Source organism: Callospermophilus lateralis, chromosome 14 (genome assembly GCF_048772815.1).
Source record: "Callospermophilus lateralis isolate mCalLat2 chromosome 14, mCalLat2.hap1, whole genome shotgun sequence".
NCBI classification, from domain to species: domain Eukaryota; kingdom Metazoa; phylum Chordata; class Mammalia; order Rodentia; family Sciuridae; genus Callospermophilus; species Callospermophilus lateralis.
This window is the reverse complement of record NC_135318.1, coordinates 6,982,641-7,006,113: the sequence shown is the minus strand read 5'-3', so window position 1 is coordinate 7,006,113 and position 23,473 is coordinate 6,982,641. Positions and strand designations below refer to the sequence as shown.

The window sequence follows — 23,473 nt, the reverse complement described above, 5'->3', positions numbered from 1 at the left end:
TGAGACAGTGTTTGTTCTAGGTGACATTTCCATTATAAGAAAAAAATATTAAGGCTCAGGGGCACAGCATTTGCCTAGCACGGGCAAGGCCCTGTGTTTGATCCCTAGCACCATACATACACCAAAGATGAAAAAATTAAAGCTTACCTAAAGGTAACAGTAAACAAGTGCCATAATAAACAGGTGATTTTGTAAACAGGGAATTTGACAGAGTAAACAAATGTCAAACCAGACACTGATCACAAATCTGCACAACTCCAAAGCCCATGTGCTTCAAAGCTAAAGTAAATTCTGGCACCTTTCCCTATAACACCTGGCAAAAATAATTATCAACTCATAAGGAAGATGTACAAATCATGAATATCATACAACATGTGTATATATACATGCATATATGAATATGTGTGTATATATATATGTATATATTATACACACACATATATATATATATATATATATATATATATATATATATATATATTTTTTTTTTTTTTTTTTGGTGTTGCTGGGGATTGAGCCACTGAACTACATTTCCAGTCCTTTCTATCTATTTTATTTTGAGACAGAATCTCACTATGTTGTTCAGGCTGGCCTCAAAATTTTGATCCCCTTGCATCAGCCTCCAGAGTGCTTGGGATTGTAGGCATGCACCACCATGCCCAGCTCAGATCATATTTTTAGTGAAGAGCAACTGCAACAATACACAAAGATCCCTATTCGGCTGTTGGTTACATGAAAGTACATATTTGTCAAAATTCAACCAACTGTTCACTTAAGATGTGAATATATAACTTTCACTTTAAAGTAGATAGTACCTTAATCATGTGACCAAAGTTAACATCACCCACACAGAAGCAACCACGTGTACCCCCAAAGGGTGCACCAAGGACATGGTAACCCTTCTGTGCTCCTCTTGCCAGAAATACACAACCTGAGTCTAACCTGGAGGAAACAACAGGTATTTCACAAAACTGACCTGTACAGTTAAAAAATAAAACAAAACAACATGGTGTCATGACATGCAGAGAAAGTGTAAATACATGTTCCAGTTTGATCAAAGCCAAAGAGAACTGATGATCATTACGAGACAGGAAGCCACCTCAAGGTTCATCATTGTCTAAGAAACTGCAAGGTTTACTTTGGCTGGAAGTATACCACTGAGACACATGGTGATATCCAAGTGACAGCTGTTATACATCAGTATTGCTATCCTGGCCCAGATCACCACACTAAGATTGTATAAAACAATGTCCTTGTGTTTACACAATACACACTAAAATACACACCTCACCATCAGAGGGATGGGGGAGGAAGAGAGAAAGGAGGTGACAAAGGGCTTATGGGAATTCTTTAAATAATCTTGCAACCTCTCTGAAGCTTTGAAGTTAGCTCAAAATGAAAAGTTTTAAAAAATGTTAAATATGATAAGCATGTTATAATACCACTTTTAAAATGTCAGTATGTTCATAAGTAAGAAGCCTGGAAGAAAAGACACCAAACCGACATTTCTCATTATCTTCACATGTGGATGAAGAGAGACTTTCAATTTCTACACATTTATATACTGCTGTGCTTGAATTTGTGGAAACATGACTCTTGCCAGGTGTGGTGGTGCACGCCTATAATCCCAGTGACTGGGGAGGCTGAGGCAGGAGGGTCACAACTCTAAGGCCAGCCTCAGCAAGAGGCTGTATGAAAAAAAAAAAACTTAAAAAGGGCTGGAGATGGAGCTCACTGGTGGAGCACTTGCCCAGCACGTGTGAGGTCCTGGGTGTGATTCCCTGACCACACACACACACACACACACACATACACGGAAATTCTGACACAGTTGCCCTTGAGGACACCGTGCTAAGTGAAATAAGTCAATTGCAAAAGAGCACACACCGTCTGATTCCAGGCCAAGCAGAACAAGGCCAGATGCTAGAGGGCCCCCAAGGTCAGCAGCTGCGCACCGAAGGCAGGGACCTGGAGAAACACTCACCTCCAGGTTCCCGGGAGAGCAACGGGCGGCCCCTGAACATGGAGGGAAGCTCCGCCTCATGGCTCTGAAACATCATTTTTCACAGATCCATGGGCGTATTGAAAAGATTCATAAGATACAGCCAGACAAGTCCTCAGGGAAACAAACCGCACCACCCTGTGGCCCCGGGTGTCATCCGGGACCCACTTGCCAGGGGAGTGTTTTACAGGATCCACCGAATGCTTTAACACATGGATGTTCTGACCCAGTGACTCCAGTTTTAGGAGTTTGTCCTTCTGCTACCCTGGCTCTGGTGCTCGAAGCCCATACAGAATGGGACTGTCATTGCAAAAGACAAGAAGCCACCCCCATGTCACTATTAGGGAAAAACTAAATACAATGGATCACCAAGAAGCCCCTAGAATGCAGAAGGTCAAGAGCCAGGGGAAGAGGAAGTCACGAACAGATGTCAAGTCACCATCACAGTCTTCTCCACACAACAAACGAAACAGCTGAACCCCGGTTTGTGCGTCCATGGGAGAGTCTGGAACAGGGGGCTTGTTGAAATCAAGTCCCTTGAGGAAGGGGGCCGGGGGGTCAAGTCTGGATTTTTAAGAAATAATCAGCATATATGGAAAACCAAGGCAATAGTGGAAATTCAAACCACACAGCAGGTAGAGGATACAGGTGGACACGCCTCCCGAGCACTGCCCCTTCGCCAGGCAGACACAGAAGATGGCAGCAGGAAGAACGGGGCGTGCCCCGGGTGCAAGGAGGGCAGCAGGGAAGGGAGGCCTCGTGAACTTCGCAGGCCACATCTAGTCACCTGGCATTGAGGTGGGGGGACAGTCGGACGACAGGGGCTGGCCAAAGCAGCTCTACAGATCTGCCCGCAGCCAGGGACGTGCTGCAAACGCTCTTTCCTTCCTTCCTACGAGAAGGAGAGAAACTCTCAGCCCTGCTGGTGTTTGGACCCTGGGCTTTGAGGGGCCTACAGCTACTCAGTCCTTGGGGTTCAAATGGCTTAGAGGTAGGAGCTCTCCTGTTCCCCCTTGTCCTGCAACCACAAGGCAGGAAATTCCTACCAGCAGGGCCCGCAGGAGCCTTCCAGTCCTGGGATGTGGGTAGAGGTGCAGCCAGGTAGGTGACCCTGAAGCCTCTCAGCCCCAGAAAGGTTGTAGGCAGGGCTCTGGAGGTCAGGGCTGACCTCTGCATTCCTGGACAATGCACCAATCCTGAGGGCACACACAGAGTCCTCCTAAACGGCCTTAAGACCTGGCGTCTCCAGGGATGCTGCCTGTAAACTGGTGCAGCAAAGCTCCCAAGGTGTGGGCTGACTCGCTGTCTCTCTCTCTCTCTCTCTCTCTCTCTCTCTCTCTCTCTCTCTCTCTCCCCGCCCCCTTCTCTTCTCCCAGAGTTTTCTGAGAAGAACTGGGAGCCAAGCTTTCAACAAGGCCCACCTCAGTCAAGAGGTATGTGCCCCCTTCTGCTTTCCCTGCTTTGTGGGAAGGAGGACTGGGCTCCTCCACTTGGCTCTCTCCAGATGGTGGATGCAAGGCTTCAGGTTCCTGAGGGCAAGTCCAAATGAAAGAGAGGGGCTTCCCCACCCTTCCCCGGATTTTCTGGATAATTCTGGCAAAAGTGAGGCAGGGTTGGATGGTGTGGTTGTCAGAAGTGACCCAGGTGCCTGGAGGAGGGTAGACAGATTCCAGGGCAGAGAGGTTTTCAAGGTCCCCAAGTAGGAACAACAGTGACTCCCGCCTAGGAGCTTTCCTCAGTCCCCAGAAGGGCGCTTTGCACGGATTTACCCAAATCCTCGACAAGCAAGACTAAGTCCCAGACAGCAGAGGAAACCGAGGCTCAGAGAGGCAAGAACACTGCCCCAGGTCACTTTGCTGGTGGCCACAGCACCAGCAGTACTGTCTCCACGGCCGTGGCCCCACAGCAGGCCTCCCTCCACGGCGCCAGATGCTGACAGGCCCCTCTGGGCAACCTGAGCCCCAGCCCTCTGTGCCTGACTGTCCTCAATGAGTCCAGAGGGGACAGCCACAAGGGAGGAGCGCTCCGGGGAGGAGAGTCCAGAAACCTCTGCAAAAGGTGGCGAGCCCCGGGCACCTCACCCTCTGTCTCCCTGCTTCCACCTCTGCCGAGGGACAAAGAAATCAATGAGCCTGCAGCAAACACACCAGGAAAATGTGACTAGGGAGCCATTAAATGGCTTTATAGGAAACCAAAGGTCCAAGGAGACTTCTAGGAGGGTCCCAAAGTCTGGGCACACATCCACCATGCTTTAGAGGCCAACACTGGTTGTCAGACTGGATGTTTAAATAAAGGACCAATCATGAGATCTTTTAGAGAGATTTCCCCTGCATTCTGTATGTAGAGCCACCCGCAAACTGCCCTGTCATTCAAAGAAGAGCTTTTGGCCGCGCGGGCATTACAGAGCCTGATTCACACACTGTGGTCCAGGAGAGCAATTTTGGGTTCTCTTCAAAAACAAATTGAGTCAGGCATGGTGGCTTGTGCCTATGGTTCCAGGTCCTGAGAGGCTGGGGTAGGATGGCTTGAGGCCACAAGTTCAAGGTCAGCCTGGGCAACATAGTAAGACCCCTTATCAAAAAAGTAAAATAAAAGGCCAACCCACCCTCAGAAATTGTTTGCCCCTTGGGAGGCACAGACAGGAGGGATCCTCATTCTGCACTCAGCTCCCAGGCGGGTGACACCTCAGGGTCCCACCTTTTAGGAGAAGCCGGCCCTCCCCTAAGCATCTGGGTTGGAAGAACATGTGTTTAAATTTTGGAGACTGTCCCCAAGCACTGTGCCCAACACACAGCCTGCCCCAGGGGCCACCTGAACAAAGCCAGACACAGGCCCGTCCCCAAAATGGAACTAGGACTGGCTGATAAGCGCTGGGAAATATGTTTACTCTGGCGGGGAATCCAAGAAATACAAATGAAGCCTCTCACACACCCTGCTTCTTATGCTGGGGAAATGGCAGAGTTTCTTAAAGGCACTTAAGTGACAGGGGTATGAGGAAAGGGCGCTGCGCAACCTTGTGGAAACAATTTAGCAATATGTACAAACCGCTTAAATGTGCCCATGTCCCTTGACCCCATGATCCCTGTGTGTGTGCCCTGGAGCATTTGTTACTGGGGATCAAACGCAGGGGGACCTGTAATTTCAATTTACAGATGCAACTTTAGGACAACCCAAAATGTAGCCAGAAAGTATACAGAGAGGTGCGCTAATTATGAAAGTCATGCCAGAGATAGTTGATTTCTTCAGGGAGTTCACTGTAGTAGAATTAAACGTTCATTTTATCATCATCAAAAACAATGGCGAGAATGAGCCCTCCATGAAAACATCCTTACCACCACGGCTTCAGATCATGCCTAAGAGTGTGACCGTCACAGGCACTGTGACCCAGACTCATGGGAGGGGACACAGGTGAAGGGCCTCTGGACCCAGGAGGGGTGGAGACTTGTCTAAGAACACACAGCTCCGCAGTGACTGACCAGGGCCAAACGAGCCCCGCAGGCCAGCCGGCTCACCCGCCTCAACTTCAGAGTAGTCAACTGGACTTTATCAACAGCATTTCCCACAAGCTGCTCGTGATTTCCATTGCTTGTCTGTCTGCCCCGAGAGCTTGTTAAGAGTCAGAAGAAGGAACAGACTGTCAGACAAACCTCTTCTCAACCCTGCAGAGGCCCTGGGCTCCCAGAAGCCTCCCAGCCATACCTGCCTCACATCCTGTCAATCATAGCCGCCTTCCAGGGCCATCCACGTGCACTTCCTGGCAAATCTGCAAGGCATACATTTCTTTTCCTGGTTTCTCTTAAAATATCCTGGTTTTCCCTCTGCACTAAGTGTCCACAGAGATGGTGAGGGGACAAATGGTGGACTAATGGTTGCCGATAATTTGGGAGAGAACTGGTCTGTGACTGCTGATGGGTACAGAGTTTCTTTTGTGGGTAAAGAAAATCTGGAACCAGATGGTAGTGACAGTTGCATTATTTTGTAAATATATTGGGAACAGATGAATTACCTGTATACGAAGAGTGGATGTCACCGAGTGTGCGTTATAGCTCAGTCTAAAAATGCCCTGCTCTTCCCCTGGATTTAAGGGTGGAGAGCCAGCCTGGATGGGGAGGTCGAGAACTGATTCAGCCCTTCAGATTCGAAGGGTTGAATTCACATTCTCCAAAGTTCGTCGGCAACCCAAAACCCATCCTTTCCATCATCACAACTGTTTTTTGTAGCAACCAAAATTTGTCAAGCCTACCCTGAGGTCGATATCCTAGACACGTCATGGTGTCTTTCTTTAGGCTTCCTTCACCCACCTGCTCTCTGTTTTCCCCATGGACCTTAAAGAGGCCCCACCTGTTCACCCATCCCACAGCAGCCAGAGAGATCTCAATAAAAATACACACCCAAAACACTCCCCTGCCATGTTGCTGTACTGCTGAGACTATGTCAGTGGTTTCCTGAGAAGTTCAAATATTATGTTCAAACCCCTTAGCAGAGTTTACAAGGAATACACTTGCCTGTCCAGCCATGGTTTTTGCCACCCCAACCTGACCCTTGCCTGTCCTGAGCAGGACTTTGGGAGCACCTGGGATAGCCTGAGCCACATGGACACTACTGACCCTTTGTTACAGTCCCAGGAAACCCTGCGCATACCTGACACGCACAGTACAATGCCTATTATTTCTGGCACTTAAGGAAAATGTACTGCATACCAGGGAGTATTACACATTAGGGAATATTACAGGGGAGAAGGTGGACAAAACAAACCTTCGTTGCTATATCTGAAACTCCATCGACCACATCAAAAGGTTGCTTTCCTCATCTGAGCAAGAAAAAAAAAGAGGTCTCTGAAGATCTTTCAGAACTACTCATTCTGGGCTTCTGCAAGAATGCAGCGGCTCCTGGGAAACGCCCAGTGAGAACCTGGGTAGCAGTGGCCAGCTAGACCAAGGCTTGAGGTGTGGAGGGGGTGGCTTGCTTCAGTAGCAACGATCCTAAAACTGGAACAGCGATTAGTTTGACTCCCGCACAAGGATGGCACACAAACTGGTGAAGGAGTCCACAAAAAAAAAACAAACAAACAGAGAGAGATGTGGAGCAGGACGTGGGTCCAGTGCTGCTCAGGGCCACGTGGCTCTTACCATTCCTTCATCATGCAAGTGTGACCCGGCATTGAGACTGCATTTGTGTCATCTCCTAGAATCTGAGACTTTCAAAGAATGAATACTACTACCTTAAGACAACAAAACAACAACAACAACTCACCACACCCTGTGTCTACAAAATACTAAGCGCTAGATGCAGATGAGCTGCCCTGGGACCCGGTGTACCCTGTGGTCCTCTTCTAAGCTGTGTCTGCCACAGGGCAAGGGATCAGTCCCAAATACCGAGAGCTAAGAGGATGTCTGTATCCACACTTAGGGTACCCAAGACCCCAGCTATGTCATTTACTTCAGAGAAATGAAAATATGTCAATTCGAAGACTGTACATAAATGTGCATAACAGCTTTTTTTTTTTTAATAACCCAAAACCATGTTAATGTCCTCCAACAGTGAATGGAAACATTTTTGCCATTTACTTATTTCTCAATAAAACCATTAAAAAAGAGAGAGAGAGAGAGAGAGAGAGCACTACACTGAAGTAGCAATTCATACCTATCAGGCTTGTAAAAACCCAAAAGCCTGATGACATGCTCTATTAGAAAAGTTACAGGAGCCAGGCACAGTGGCACATGCCTGTAATCTCAGCAGCTCTGGAGGCTGAGGCACAGGATGACAAGTTCAAAGCCAGCCTCAGCAACAGCAAGGTGCAATGCAACTCAGTGAGACCCTGTCTCTGGATAAAATACAAAACAGGGCTGGGGATGTGGCTCAGTGGTTGATCGACCCTGAGTTCAATCCCCGGTACCTACGCCCCCCACAAAAAAAAAAAAAAAAAAAGAAAGAAAAGTTATAGGAAATAGGGGCTTTCCCTCATTGCTGGTAGAAATGCAAGATGGTCACTTCAGATGGACAGAACTCTGGAACACTTGTCAACAATAACAAAGGCACATGACTCCCGGACCCAGCAAATTTCCTCCTGAGAATTTATCCTACAGATACACCCGCATGCGTCTCCCTGAAGTACTGACCCATCTGTAAGGTTGCAGCACTGCTGGTAACAGCCTCTCTCCACAAAAGTCTGCCACCCGAGAGTCCCTCTGTAAGGGACTAGTTCACAAACCACAATGAAATGCTAGGTACCTGAAATAGCAGGAAAGGTCTTCCGTACTGATGGGAAAGTTCTCCCAGGATGTTAAGAGGAGAGAGAAAACCAAGATGCAAATCAGCACATGTGGAATCTCACTTTGTATTTCACAAGGGAAGAGCCGGGAGTGGAGGTGCACACCTGTAACTCCAGCAGCTTGGAAGGCTGAGGCAGGAATCTCAAGTTTGAGGACAGCCTCAGCCACTTAGAGAGACCCTGTCACAAAAAGGGGACGTGCATCCTGGGCGTGTAGTCCGGCTGAAGAGCACCACTGGGTTCAATCCCCAGTACCAGAAAAAAAGGGGGGGGGCATATAAACATATACAGAATTGTCTTGTGTTTGTATGAAGATGCGATGTATCCAAGCAGCTCATAAAAGTGGCTTCCTTAGTGTCTGGGGCAAGAGGCAGGGAGACAGTATAAGGAGACTTCTCCTTACAGAGCCTTTTATATCATTTTTATCTTCAGTACATACAAATTACATTACCTGTTCAAGAAAAAAAAATCAAACTGCATTATAACCTTTTTTTTTTTTTTTTTTTGTAGTAGTTGTAGTAGTAGTATTGGATGTCGAGTGCAGGGCTTTGCACATGCTAGGCAAGTGCCACATCCCATCCCTTTTTACTTTTTATTTTGAGACAGGGTCTCACTTGGCTGAGATACTCAGCCTATACTCCTGCCTCAGCCTCCCAAGTTTTTTTGATTACAGGCACATTCCACTGTCCCTGGCCCTAAGCTCTCCAACATGTGTTTAGACTCCTGGCCTTGGACTGACTCTTGGAAGCACTTTAGGATTAGGTGGGAGGATGGCTGTGACTGCACTCAGCGAAGACAACAGTGCTCCCAGGGTATCCAGCCCCAGCTGCAGAATCACAGGTGCCCGGTCACTTAACATGCAGATTCCTAGACCCTGCCCCAGACCTGGGCAAGGAATCCTGGAGCTGCTGCCAAGGACCTGCACTTTCTAAACGCTCCCCAGGGTCCTGCGAGTGGAGACAGGGGAGACATGTGTAGGCAGCAGAGTCTCTCGGCCCCTGCCACGAGGCAGGCACTGCTTGCTGTCAGAGAAGGGATGAATCTGGTCTGTTTTCCCATAGCTCATACTCTGTAAGGAATCACAGACAAAAATGGGCAAGAGAAGTACTTAGAGCGCAGCTCAGGGCTAGAGCATGTGCTCCACATGGGCAAGGCCCCGGGGAGGGGGGAGAGGAAGGAGGGAGGGAGGAGGACAGGTGCTCAGTAGTGGTATATGGCATGTGCAAAATTAAAACAGCGTGTCCTTGAGCGACTAGGCTGTCTTCTTCCAGCAGTCTGGAGAAGTCCCTGGGGGAGATAGCATTTGAACTGAAACTGGGATAACAAGGGGCCCCCCATGCCAGGGTGGGGTGGTGGGCAGGAGCCTTCAATGTTCAGGAAGATGTTTGAGTACAGACCTACGGCAGGACAGAGCCAGGGTGGCTGGAGGAGAGTGGTCCTCCTCCTTCTGTGAAGAAAGGCCAGGACGGGTAAGCTAGGGATCTGGCAGCCAGGGTCAAGGGCCCAGACTTGATACCGAGGGCACTGGAAAGCCAAGGGAGGGTTTCAAGCAAGAGAGTCATTTTTTAAAAAGACCATTCTGGCCTGAGAGTGTGGGAACACATGGGCTAGTGGCTAGCATGCCCTGAAGGCCCTGCATTCCATCCCCAGCACCAAAAAAAAAAAAGCCTCATTCTGGCTCTGGGGAGAAAGCAGATGAAAAGGAAGCAGCAGGCAACTGCATCTGTTGTCAGATTCAGGAATGGGTCGAGGGCAGTGTGGACAGAGGTGCAGGGCTGGGCATGTTGAGACCTGGATGGACGCGGGACAGGTTTTGGCGATGGAGCCACAGGATTTGGTCCTTCCCAGTGTCTCAGGTGGAGGTGTGGACAGGTGACCTGTGAGCAGCGGCGCCTGGGGCCCAAGGACCCCCGGCCTGAGATCCCAAAGGAAGAGACTCTCCAGAAGCAAGCTGTGGACACTGTCAAGAGGATGTGGCAGTGCAGAAAGAGGCAAAGAAAGGACATTTGAGACCCTCCGTGGCTGCTGAAAATAAGGAGTGCCTACACCATAGCACCCGCCCAGGGCACCAAAGAACTAACTGGACTGGGATTGGGGAATCTGGGAGCCAACGTCCCCGCAGGGTCCAAGGAGGAAGTGCCTTATGCTAAACTCAGCCTCCAAGGATCTCACATGGCGGCCTCCGGCTGACCCTCACTTCAGGCATGAGGTCCTAGGGCAGCCAGAACTCCCTCCCACCCCCCACCCGGTGGCCGGGCTTCTGGTTTGGGAAAAGTGGCTGGGCGCTGGGGAAGCCTGTCAGGTACCAGGCATTACAGACTGTCCCAGCAGGGCTGAGCTGAAGGCTGGGCAGAAGAGGAGAGGGAGCACTGACTGCCACCTGCCCAGGCTTTGACAGGGCAAGGCAGGGGGTTGGGGTGACCAAGGCAAAGGCCGGACACTCCACGCTGTACGATCTCGCACAAGTGACTTACATCTTTGAGTGTCAATACTCTCATCTATCAATCATTGGAAGTTACTAAAATAGGGAAGTGACAAACATCAGGTGGTCTGGAACTCAAAACAGAATACAGTATAAACAGAAGCCTGGAGAATAATAAAAGGACAGTCCTCAGTGGAGTCAGAACCAGCACAGACCTTTACAGACCCCGCAAGAACAGCAGGGCGTTTACAATATGAAGTAGGGAATAGAAATATCACAAATAATGTCCTTCCAATAGAACTCACCCTTCCCTAGAATCCATGGAAAACACAGCAGCCAGGCATGGCAGCATATTCCTGAAATCCTAGTGATTTGCTGAGGCAAGAGGATCACAAGTTCAAAGCCAGCCTTAGAAACTTAGTGAGCCACTCTCTCAAAAAATACAAATAAAAAGGACTGGGGATGTAGCTCAGTAGTAGAGCACTCCTGGGTTCAATTCCAGTTCCGAAAGAGAAAAAAAGAAAAATCAGCAATAGATGAAGTCACAAAGAAAATTCAAATTCCCAAAGGCAGACATAGTACCCAATTCATTCTCTCACAAGGCAAAAGAATTAAGGGAAAAACAAGTCTGGCACCGTGGCACACACCTGTGGTCCCAGCTGCCAGGGAAGCTAAGCCAGGACCTGGGCCACTTCATGAGACCTGGCCTTAAAAAGGGTTGGGGAAGTGGTTCAGTGTAGAGTAAGCACCTCTAGGTTCAATCTCTGTACTACAAAAGAAAGAAAGGGAAGGAGGAGCAACAACAAAAAAACTAACTTTCCAGAAACATAGGATTAAAAAAAAAATGAGCTAAATTTAAAAAAATGAAAACACCACACATCAAAACTTAAGTTATATGATATTCAGAGAAAAACTCATTATCTTAGCATGAGAGAGAGAGAGAATAAATGAACTAAGTATGCAATTAAGTAGGTTTTGCAGAAAGAAAACAAACCTCAATAAAGCAAGAAGATGAAAATCAGGATATATGCAGAAATTTAAAAATCAGAAATCAAGAAAATGATAAAATTGGTAAATGAAGACAAGAACTGCTCCTCTTAAAAGCAAAACAAGTAGACCATGGGTAGCATAACCAAAGAAAATGCAAAGGCCAAAACCAACGGGAAATGTGCAGCTACGGCAGACCCTGGTAGACTCCATGCAAATAACCTGAAAAAGTTCATGAAACTGACTCTTCTCTCCAAAAACACAATATACCAATATCAGTACTCCTTCCCCCAGAGAAAATCAACACACCAACAGAACTGGAAAATTTTGTATCATCCAAGAACCAGTTCTAAAAATGCACATGTCATAATGACATCTTTTGGGCCCTGGGGAAACAGATCGCCCCACCACCAGGTGAAGAAGCCATTCTCAAAGCTCAGCCAGGACCAGGAGCACTGCCACCCGGGGAGCTTAGAGAATCAGATTCTCAGGCCCCTCAGAATAACAAATTCTAGGGATGAGGCCCAGTAATGGGTGCTCTAACAAACCTTCCAGATGATTCCGACGCACATTGAAGTTGAAGAGCCACTAATTTAAAGTGTTGAGCCTTGGTAAGCCAAGTGCAGTCTGCAGGCCAGCAACATGGTAAGAAATGCAGAATCCCTGGCTTCAGATCCCCTGAGTCACAACCGCGTTGTCTAAAGATCCCCAGGGCACTCACTTACATGGTCAAGGTTGAGAAACACTCAGAGCTATAGCCCAGTGCTGCCCAATACAAATATTACAGGAGCCACGTAAGTAATTCAAGAACTTCTAATCACTACATTTCCAAAAGTAAAAACAGGTGAAATTAATTTTAGCAACCTACTTTATTTCATCTAATATCCAAAATATTATCATTTTAACAGGCAGTTAACATTAAAAAGAATAATAAGATATTTGAAATTATTTTTCCCGTTCTGTCTTTTGAACCTGATGTGTGTTTGACACACATCTGCATTCAGACTGGTCACATTTCAAGAGCTCTGCTGAGCCCGGTGGCTAGCAGATGCCATGGTGAACAGCGCAAGGACAGAGAAAGGAGGACAGCCTCTCCTCCCTCCCAGGTGGAATCTAAAACAGTTTAACTCACAGAAGCAGAGAACAGAATGGGGTCAGAGGACAGGCGGCCTCTCAGTCCTGTCCCTGGGGGTGAGGGCCGTGGAGGAGGGAGTGGAGCGGCACTCTGCTTGGAGAAGGCGAGCAGGAGGTCTGGAGGCATGGGGAGGAGCTGGGAGAGGTGTCAGGGGGGGCAGGCGGAAGGACCGGTGCAGGACAGGCCTGAAATGTCCACAGATAACCTCAACCTGATATTCTGCATGGACAGAGAAGAGAAGCCTGGGCACTTCTTCCCGTTCCATCTCACTCCTATTTAGAAGGTCCCCACAAGAACTTACTGGCATCACCAAGTGGACGTCCACACTCAGATCCGTGATCTTTGATCAGCCAACCCTCAGACAGCTTCACGAACCACGTGGGTAAAGAAAAAGCCATCAGCTATTCCACAACACAGGCAACGTGCTCAGGGGCAAGAGGCAGTCAACATGGCCCCGGAGAAACCATGAGGCATAGCTGAATGCCAAGTGCCTGTGAAATGTAATATGTCAACCAGGACGGCAGGACAGGCCACGATGCTGGGACAGACTCACACGCTGAAAGGTTGGGGCTGGGGCGGGGAAAAGCACTGGGCTTCTCAAATGTTTATGAATCACCATGTAAATACAGAATAAATTAACACAGTGGCATGAAAGAATGAATCAAAAAATAATGGGAAAGCTCGCATAAGCAAAGGCTGCCTTCCAGCTACATGGAAAAACACTCCAGTCCCCGGTAAATAAATAATAAAAGGATAGGGAAACAATACACCTTGAAAACTCTTGTCCCTTCTCTGTCCTCCTGGGCAGAAGCAGTGCTGACAGGTTTATGCTGCCTAGGTTACAGGGCCAGCTGGGGTTTATTTATCTAATAACACTGGAGCACTTTCCACGGAGCCAGGGAGCTTGTTCCCAAATGGACCTGGGAGTTATCAGTTCCAGGCCCTGGACTAGAGCAAAGCTAGAACTCTAAGGGCACTCAAACCTCACTTTTTTTCTTTTTCCCCTGATAGAAAAGCTCTTGGGAATACACACCTACAAACAAAACTCAAAACAGCGCACAGTGATTTTCATTCTTGACCACACCTAGTCCCTGTTTGTAAAAACACTCTCATTTGTACATTTCTGTGTTTCAAAATGAGAGCTCACGACTTGCTTGTACATGCATTTTCTAGTTGTTTTTTTTTTTTTTAAGCATATGCTACACCATGCTGGGTGTGGTGGCGCATGCCTATAATCCCAGAGGCTCAGGAGGCTGAGGCGGGAGGATTGCAAGTTCAAGACCAGCCTCAGCAACTTAGAGAGGTCCCCAAGCAACTTAGTGAGACCCTGTCTCAAAATAAAAAAGGCTGGGGATGTGGCTCAATGGTTAAGTACCTCTGGGTTCACCTCATTTCCAAAAACAACAACAATAAACAAATATACTATAGAACCATCAGAGGCAATTCGTACAACAAGTATGTACAGAACAAAACACAACTGTCTATTGGGAAGAAAAAAGCAATCAAAAAAATAAAAGAAGAAGAAGAAAGAAAGAAAGAAACTCAGGTGGAACCAACAGCAATAATCCAGGCCCACAGAAGCTCAGAGCTGGGGGCACTGGTGAATGGGTCGGAGAGAGAGAAGGGCAGCCACTGAGGGCTGAGACCAGAGTGCTGAGCAGCTGCCACGGAGCAGCTCTCATTCCTTCAGCTGGTGTTTCTGCCGAGGACTGAAGAGCCTCGTGCTGTGGTCTGTCAGGGCTGGCAGGGAACACGGAAGGCCATCCCAGCCAAGGGCAGGGGCTGCACTCGATGGCATCTGTCAGAGCCATTGCTTAGGCTTGGTGTCCTCCGATTTGATGATCTGACTAGCATCTGTCCTCTTGCTACAGAAGGCCCACCAAACCTCAGGTACAGAGCAGCCGCAGACAGGAGCTGGCACTTGGGAATCCAGCCAAATCTCCTGGATGGTGATTTTTCACAGGACATGCGCTGGGATTTGATGACAATTAACATTATTCTACTGCCCTACATTCCTCCCTGAAAGCAGAGAGATGGTCACTGTACCTCGCTTTATAGATGAGAAAGTCAAAGTTGGTTTTCTTTCTCAAAGACTATGACCTGCACACCAATTGCAATGGTGCACATCTGTAACCCCAGAAGCTCAAGAGACTGAGGCAGGCTTGCAGGATCAAAGCCAGCCTCAGCAACTTAAAAGGCTCTGAGCAATTTAGCAAAACCCTGTCTCAAAAAATTTTTTTAAAAGAAAAAAAAAAAAAAAAAAAAAGACTGGGAGGTGGGGATGTAAGTTAGAAGTAAAGTGCCCCAAATTCAATCCATAGTACCAATTTCTACCATAATAGTTCAAAGACTCTAAGTTTAAAAAATGATTTTTGCCAGGCACAGTGGTGCACACCTATAATTCCAGCAGCTTGGGAGGCTGAGGCAGGAGAATCAAGAGTTCAACGTCAGCCTCAGTAACTTAGCAAGGCCTTACAACGTAGCAAGACCCTGTCTCAAAATTAAAAAAAAAAAAAAGGCCTGGGGATGTGGCTCAGTGGTCAAGTGCCCCTGGGTTCAACCCCCAATACATAAAAAAAAAATCTAAAATATGAAGAGAACAGCAAAATATGGATTTACATGTATAAGGTATATAATATGGGCTTACATTTATTAGTATATGTATATATAAATAATATATATGCTGGGAAAATTGAAGGTACAGGCTGTAAACACAATATAACAGTGTTTGTCTCTGGACTACCTGATCATGGGTGAGTTGTAGTTTCTTTTTCACGCTATTCTATGAGCTATAACTGATTCCCAGTGATTATGCACCAAATTTGTAATAAACTTATTTAAAAGAAATCCGATATTTCATACACTTTTGGAGAGCGTGTGAATGGAATGAACAACTTCTTGGCAGGGCACTAGGGACATATCTGTAAGCTGTCCTTGCAAAGACTCTTTGACCCAGAACTACCAACCATTTTGAAGTGTTCCACTTCGACATGTGCACAAAGGACAGTCATCACCACCCTGCCTGTGATAGCAAAAGACTAGAAAATTTAAACGTCCAACAACAGAGAAATCAAATAAATGAGGGTACATCTATTTAAGGCCACACAGCTAGTAAAAAGAATGTGCAGCAATGAACTGGCATGGAACTATCTCTAAGCTATGCTATTAAACAAAAAAGCAAGACACAGAACATATGCAGTTGTTTGCACTTTATGAGAGCACATATGAAATACATGCATGTGGACTTGTGCTCAAATAGGCTCTCTCTGGAAAGTTGGCCTAGAAAGTCATAGCACTGCCTCAGAAGAGGGGAATGAGGGGCCAGGGGACAGGAAAGAGGAAAACACATCAGAGGGAAACTTAATTTTCACTCTACATTCTTTCTTTTTTGTACTTTGATTTTTTTTTTACAAATATTATCAAAAAAACCAACAAACTTAAAAGCTTTGAGGGGAATTGCACCAATTATTTCTCTAAGTGACTCAGCTGTATGCATGATCTTCATACTGAAGGCAACCCCTTATAGGATGCTGCCTTCTAGCTGGCGGTGAGGCCCGCTTGTAATCCCAGCAGATCAGGAGACTGAGGCAGGAGGATCAGGTTCAAAGCCAGCTTCAGCAAGGCCCTAAGCAACTTAGAGAGACCCTGTCTCAAAATAAAGCATTAAAAGGTCTGGGGATGAACTCAGTGGTTAAGCACCCCTGGGTTCAGTCCCTGGTACCAAAAAAAAAAAAAAAAAAGATGCTATTTCCGGCAAGCAAAGCAAGGATGGGCCCCGCATGCTCCTGCTGACCCCACTCCCCCAGGGGACCCACCTGATCACTCTGCTGACTTTTGGAGCCAGGTTTAGAGTATGAGTCCATACTTTGATTCAGCCAAAGCAAGAACACTGTGTCCTCTGACAACAATGTCAAATTCTCACTTGTATGTAGTAAATAAGAAATATTTTACCTTTCAGCAAAGGTATCGAGTTTCCCCAACTCATCAGAGAGACCAACAAGAGAATCCAAGGTCCCCACCTAGAAAGATCATAAAATAATTAGTGCTGGCTGGCAGAGAGGCGTGGCTGTCGCTTCAACAGCAGTGTGAGGCACTCTACCTTCATCTGGAGTTGGCTGCTCCTGGCCAACAGCCAAACTGAGAAGTAGGAAGAACTCCTAAGGCAAACCCATGGATTTAGGATTTTTATTTTATTTTAGGGACCAACAGGATAAACTGTCATATCTCCACCATAGGAAGAACTATTACGTCATGGGCTGACCTCAGCTCATTTTCCTCTGAGAGAGGCAGTCTGCTATTCATGAGATGAATCCCCAGCAACTTTAACAAGTTATCCTTTCTAAAAGCCTTTCTTCCCTAAGACAGGACCACCATCCCTTTCTCTGTCCTTTGCTGCTATTGACATTGACCTTGATTAGAAGGGAGCAGCTTTTCTTCCCACTCATTTGTAATGGTCCTTTTCTTTCTTTTGTTTTTGTTTTTCTTCAATATTGGAGACAGAACCTACGGCCCTGTGTGAGGCAAGCACTCTACCTAAGCTACATCCCCTCGAGGACCTTTCCTTTGTGGATTATTCATGATCTGTCTCTTAGTGCAGAAATGATTGCAATGTCCGCAAAATTGTATTGAAAGGTCTTTTCACAGAATCAGAAAGAAAAGGTTTGCCATCCTGTGATTAGACCAACCAGACTTTAAAAGCAATTAGGGAGAGCTGGGGGCATGGCTCCGTGGTGGAGCACATGCTTAGCATGAGCAAGGGCCTGCATTAAGTCCCCAGAAAACCCCCAAATTTAAAAACTAATAAATCTTTGATGAAGTCTGGAAATCTCCACTGGATATTGGCGAAGTTGCTTATTTTCAAAAAATTAATTCTTGAGGGCAAAGGGTGCTGAGGATTTCACCCAGGAGCACTTTACCACTGAGCTACATACCTTTTTCTAAAATTTTGAGGCAGGTTCTTGCTAAATTGCTGAGGCCACCCTTGAACTTGAGATCCTCCTGCCTCAGCCTCCCAAGTCTCTGGGATTATAGACATGCAAGCAACTTAGTTTTAAGCAACTTTTAGTAGGGCCACGTCATTTTTTAACTTTGTATCCTCCAGAGTCTAGCAGGGTGCCCTGCTCAGTAAATGAGTGGAGGCTGGATTCACTAACCTCTACAGTGTCTGTCCCCAGGGTTAACAGAGGCAGGCTTGAAGAAGAAGCAAGACCTGGATACAGAACCCCACCTGCCACTTGCCAGCCCCACAGCCTAGCAATCACTAAGCTTCTCTCAGCCCATCCCAACCTTGTAAGGGGGAGCCTCGAAGACTCCACAAGGAATCTTCTGTTTACAGGACCTGGCTGCCAGCACATTGCTCAATAAATGCTGGCACATGGAGCAGCATCACCAACAACTCAGGGTGACAGTGCACTCTTTTGGCAGGGGGGCAAACTGAGGATTGGAAGAGGATTGATTATAAGGACTCTGGGTGGTTGGCACCCTCAGTGTGTGTACATTGGTGTGGTCCCAAAGAATTCTTTAGCTACCTCTTCCCCTTGGAAACCTACAGTCTTAGGAAATACTGCCAGTCTGTGTTCTGTTTATGTGTGGTGCTAAGGATCAAACCTAAGACTTCACGTGCCAGGCCAGCCCTCTACCACTGAGCCACACCACCAGCCCAAGTCCACTGTTTTTGAGGATTGTATATATCTTCCTCCTCTTTACCCTTTTATCTTCATTTTGCTGTCCACTAAAGAGCCCTCGGATACTGTGCACTACCCCAAACCTCTGCCATTCTGCCAGCTGTCTGTACAGCCCCCCCCCCCAACAAAATCAGAAAGATCCTGGATTTCCTGCCCTTCCCCTAGGTCAGGAGTACAATCGAGGCCTGAGGCCTGCAAGCCAGAATACACCAAGTCTGTGGTTGGTCTTCTTAAATGTTGCAGACAAAACAAGAAGGTCCCCAGGACCACGGGTGAGGACCTGCTATTCACAGGTTCTTCCCACTTATATGAAGCATTAGATGCTGCCACCACCACCATCTCCCTCTCCTCATTCTCTCCCGGGGCTTCAAGGCCAAGGTGCCACAGTTAGTTTGGAGCCATGGCCTGAAGACCCATGGAGCCCACTGACTCCCCTATCTATCCCCTAGCTCAGGCTTGTCCTCAGTGTCCCTACTTTGACCTGTTATTTTCTCCTTCATTCCCCAGAGGCTGCTTCCTGCCCACCAGTCCACCATCTCCCTTCCCCTCCCCAGGAATTTCACCTTGAAGTCAGGAATAGCAAATTTGGTGTTGTAGGACAGGTTGGACTTGGAGGTTACTGTATTCATCCTCTCCAGTGCTTGTAAATTCTCCTTATCACCAGGGGCCGAAATCAACCAAAACTCGGACATGTTTCCAGTCTTCTGTTTCCCAGTCACTGTCTAGAACCAAGACAAACGCACACAAACAGAAACAGGAGGAGAGATGTGTCAGATGTCTCTACTTGTCACCACTCCCTGCCTTCAGAATTAATCCTCTCTGGATCCGTCACTTTTCCTGTTTCTCATTCCTTGTCGCTTGGACCTTGTAGTTCAGAGTCTAGCTCCAAAGACACCCATAGGAACAAAGCAATGTGCTTATCTCCTCCGGAGAAGCCCTCAGGAGACTCACAGGCTCTCATCCCCAGGTGGCCCTGACCGGTTTTAAGCAGGAGGGCTGGTTCCTTTCACTCTCCCCAGGTCCCAGGTCACAACTGCTGCCTGCCATCGTAAGCTGGGGGGACAGACAGTCAGACTTGGGTGCTCTCTGGGATATTTTTCTTCCTCACACATTGCATCTTGCGGGTGCAGGATGGGTGGATGAAGGAAGGAGCCATCACAAACCCCAGATTAACCCACCAACCTTGAGTTTGGTATTAGCTTCAAAAACTTTAGGCCAGTGCCTGTTGGCAAGAACGCCTGTAATCCCAGCAACTCAGGAGGCTGAGTCAGAAGGATACCAAGTTCAAAGCCAGCCTCGGCAACTTAGCGAAGAGCTAAGCAACTCAGTGAGACCCTGTCTCTAAATAAAATACAAAGGGGGCGGGGGGCAGGGTATGTGGCTCAGTGATGAAGTGCCCCTGAGTTCAATCCCGGTACAAAAAAAAAAAAAAATTAAAAACAAAAAACAGACTTTAGAAGGTCTCTTCTTTTTTAAAATAAGGAGGAAGGGGGCTGCGGAGCAGGACATCTTTGACTAGAGGAGGTGAGGACTCCGCAGGGCTGGGTAACTCGCAGTTTCAGTGCAGCGCAGGGGCCCAGAAAGTCGATTCTGCTCATTCAAACGCGTACCCACCCACCCACACGGTCCCCCTCGCGGGTTCTCCAGGTCCCTTGCCTCCCGAGCGTCCCCGGAGTTCTGGGGGGAAAACAGGAGAATAACATGGACTATCGGGGGTCCCCTGGCCTTTTTCTCCTGACTCCCACTCACTCCAGCCTGAGATCCTCTTAGTCCCTCCTAACCCTGACCAAACGCAGTTCTTTCCGTCTTCACTGCCAATGGCCTGGGGACAAACTGTCCCAGAGCGGCACCTAGGGAGATGCCACCTGCTCAGTCCCGGAGAGCGCGGTGTGGGAGTCTGCTTCCCACGTTCCCAGTGAGAAAGCGCGGACTAGGGTCCCTTGGGCGCACGGAGGCGCGTCCCGACCGAGGGGACGTGGGTCGCCCGGTGCGGTGCCGCAATCGCGGCGTCGGCGCCTCTGGCCCACCTCCTCGCCCGGTGTCTGCGCTGCCGCGTGTCCTTACCGGGGGCCGCGGGGAGGACCGCGCTGTCGGGGCTGCGGGCAGGGGCGCGGGGGCCTGAGCGCACGGCCGGCAGGCTCCCGGGAAGCAGCGACTTCTGCGGCCCCGCGCGCCTCACTCCGCCTTTTATCCCCGGCGCTGGAGGCGTCCCCCGGCCCCCGCGGGACATTTGCATACGGGCCGCCTGCCTCCCGCGGTCGCGCCGGGCCGGGGCCAGCGGCTCCAGTAGCAGGCGCTGGGCTCCGTCTGGGCCTTGGCGGAGAGGGGACGCGGTCCCGGTCAGACCCGGCGAAGCTTCCCCGAGCCCGATGCGCGCGGGCTGGGCCTGGGTGGTGCCGGAGAGCTTGCCCGGTCTCCAGCCCCACGATTGCGCGGGGCCCACCGCGAGTGAAGACGACTCCGCGAGGCAGAAGCGGGGACTCCGCCCTCCAGCTGCCGCCGCCTCCCACCCCCACCTCACAGCCGCCGGGCACCCGCACGGGTCTCCGGAAAACACCTGCTTGCGGGTGTTTCCCAGGCCCGTGCCGGGCAGACGGGGCTGACCCGTGGAGAGCAACGCAACAGGTTCAGATGCTCGGAACACACACCTGGGAGAGGAGCGACTTTTCCCGTCCGTGTGGGCGCGAGCTTGTCACTTGTTACCCAGGAAAAACCCAGCTCCCCCCACCCACCTCCGGAATTGCGCTGTGTATGGAGAGGATATAAAGCTACTAGGATTGGGCTGGAGGTGCGGATCAATGATAGAGGGTTTGCCGGCGTGCGCTCGGGTTCAGTCCCCAACACCCAAATAAATTAACAAATAAAATTGCGTTCAATTTCAGTACGACTAGTGAGGTCTAACTAGACTAGCCCAGTCCTATTTATTTTAGAATTTAGTCCCCAGCACCATACATACATGCGTAGCTACATACATACATAAAATAAAGCTGCTGACTTCGCGGGATGAATCCTGCGCTGCCTGAAACCAGGACAGGAATCTCAGGAGCTAACTAGGAATGTTAAAAACAAGACAAAACCTGAGGATTCGGTTTCTCTGGGTTAAAGGAGGAAACTTTAGAGTTGGCAATGTTTTCAGTGGTTTCTGGGAAAGATAATCTCAGGGCTACAACGGAGGGGTGTAGCTCAGTGGCCTCAGGCCCTGCCTTTGATCCGCAGCACTGCAAAAAGGAAAGAAAATAGCAACACCCCCTGGGGTTGTTCTTTGAGGGGTACGCTGAAGAAGGCACTCCTGGCTTCCTAAGAATGGACTTCCCCTACTATATAAAACTAGCCATATCCATCTATCCTAGTGCATGTTTTCTAGTCCCTGGGGAAAGTGACGTCATTTGAGACTTAAGCTGGAACCCCAAATGGTAGGATGGAAAGCCCAGAATCAAGACACAAAGGTGGCTTTGCGGTCACCACAGTGCTCTTGTGGCTGTGGAACTCCCAGCACCTGCACGGCGTATCATTGTTATTGGGACACTAATGTGCATCAGTCAGTCCTTGCAACATCTTCCGAGGGAGGACACCCGAAACCCAGGGATGGGGAAACCCCACTGGCACAGGGGTTGAGTGGCTATTCCAGGGGAGGAGTGGCCTGGTTGGACATTAGAGTTGGGGTGGTGGCAGTCTTGGACTTTGAGTCATGCCATTCTTAGTCAGGGAAAACAGAATGGTAGATCTGGGGCCCCACATCGTCTATAAACAAGTGTAGAGGTGCCTGTGAGGCTGTGTGAACTGCCCAGTGTCAACTGGTCAATGGAAGAGCTGCGTGGAACTCGGGCCAGCCATCCCAGGACTGGGTGCTTCTGCTGCTCCCAGTGAACCTGCAGGAATGAGGTATCACTCAGAAAGAAATTGAGCTGTCCCTTCAGTCAATATTTTTCTACCCGCCAACGTTCAAAATCATTGACTTGACTTGAATTCTCAGAGATTGGCAACACATTTAATGGTGTCTCCAATATTACTTATGGCAGTGTGTGTGTGTGTGTGTGTGTGTGTGTGTGTGCTGGGGATTAAACCCCAAAATATTCAAGATTTGTATGTTGAGTCCTGCCTCCACTACTATTTAAAAAAAAAAAAAATCAGATGCAAATAACTCCTGGACGTCTGCTGAAGAAAACAATAAGAAAACAATAAAACAATAAGCTCCTTGTCTTCCTTCAAATCTTCTTTCTCAAAATCTGAAATTTTTCTGGTCTTTCACATCTTAAGTTTCCTATTAAATATCTGAATTTATAATAGGGGATGACCATAGGTGCAGAGGTAACTTGGCTTTTTCCATATAATCTTTCTTCCTAAGTATAAAGATAATTCTATGCTTAATATGAAGAAATTGGAAAGTGAAAAAGTATAAAGAATAAAATAGCCTGTAATTTTTATGATATGAGAATAACTGAAACTGGTAATCAAATTATTTTTGTTAATTTTAATGCATATTTGATTATACAAGTGTGGACTTTTTGCATGATTCAGATTATTATATATTGTACAATATTGTATATTGTATAAGTTTGGCAACCTGTGGTTGGTTGCTTTTTAAAGACTAAAAATTATCAAATGTATATTATCATTAAGGATAATTTAGTGTTATCAGCAATTTATCACAGCCCTGAACTCGAATCAGATTTCAAAGCCAAATAAAGATATCTTTTTGAACAATTTACATCTTGAGAAGGAGAGAGAGAATATCTTGTCCAAGAGATTTGAGGTTTTGTTATGTTTTGTTTTGAAGTACTGAGGATTGATATAGCTTTACCACTATGCTATATCTTCAGACCCTTTTACTTTTTATTTTGAGACAGGGGCTCGTTAAGTTGCTGAGGCTGTCCTTGAACTTGTGATGGTCCTGCCTCAGCCTCCTGAGTAGCCAGGATTACAGGTGTACGCCACTCGCTGTTCTGAAATTTAACCACCTATGTGTTTAGAT

The 23,473-nt window shown here is 47.9% G+C and overlaps 1 protein-coding gene across 3 annotated transcripts in view; it reads right to left on the bottom strand.

The window, feature by feature from the left end:
• The window catches only part of Atp6v1c2 (ATPase H+ transporting V1 subunit C2), a 47,725-nt gene extending 27,081 nt beyond the window's left edge, over positions 1-20,644 (bottom strand). For 2 of the 3 annotated variants that reach the window (XM_076832858.2, XM_076832860.2), the window contains exons 1-3: positions 20,566-20,644; positions 19,065-19,223; positions 16,769-16,836 (exon numbers count right to left, since the gene is read on the bottom strand). In XM_076832858.2, the coding sequence (XP_076688973.1) occupies positions 16,769-16,836; positions 19,065-19,193 (197 nt within the window). In that variant the 5' untranslated portion in view covers positions 19,194-19,223; positions 20,566-20,644. The remainder of the gene's footprint in view (positions 1-16,768; positions 16,837-19,064; positions 19,224-20,565) is intronic. The other variant, XM_076832859.2, reaches the window with a different exon arrangement.
• Between the last annotated feature and the right edge of the window lie 2,829 nt (positions 20,645-23,473).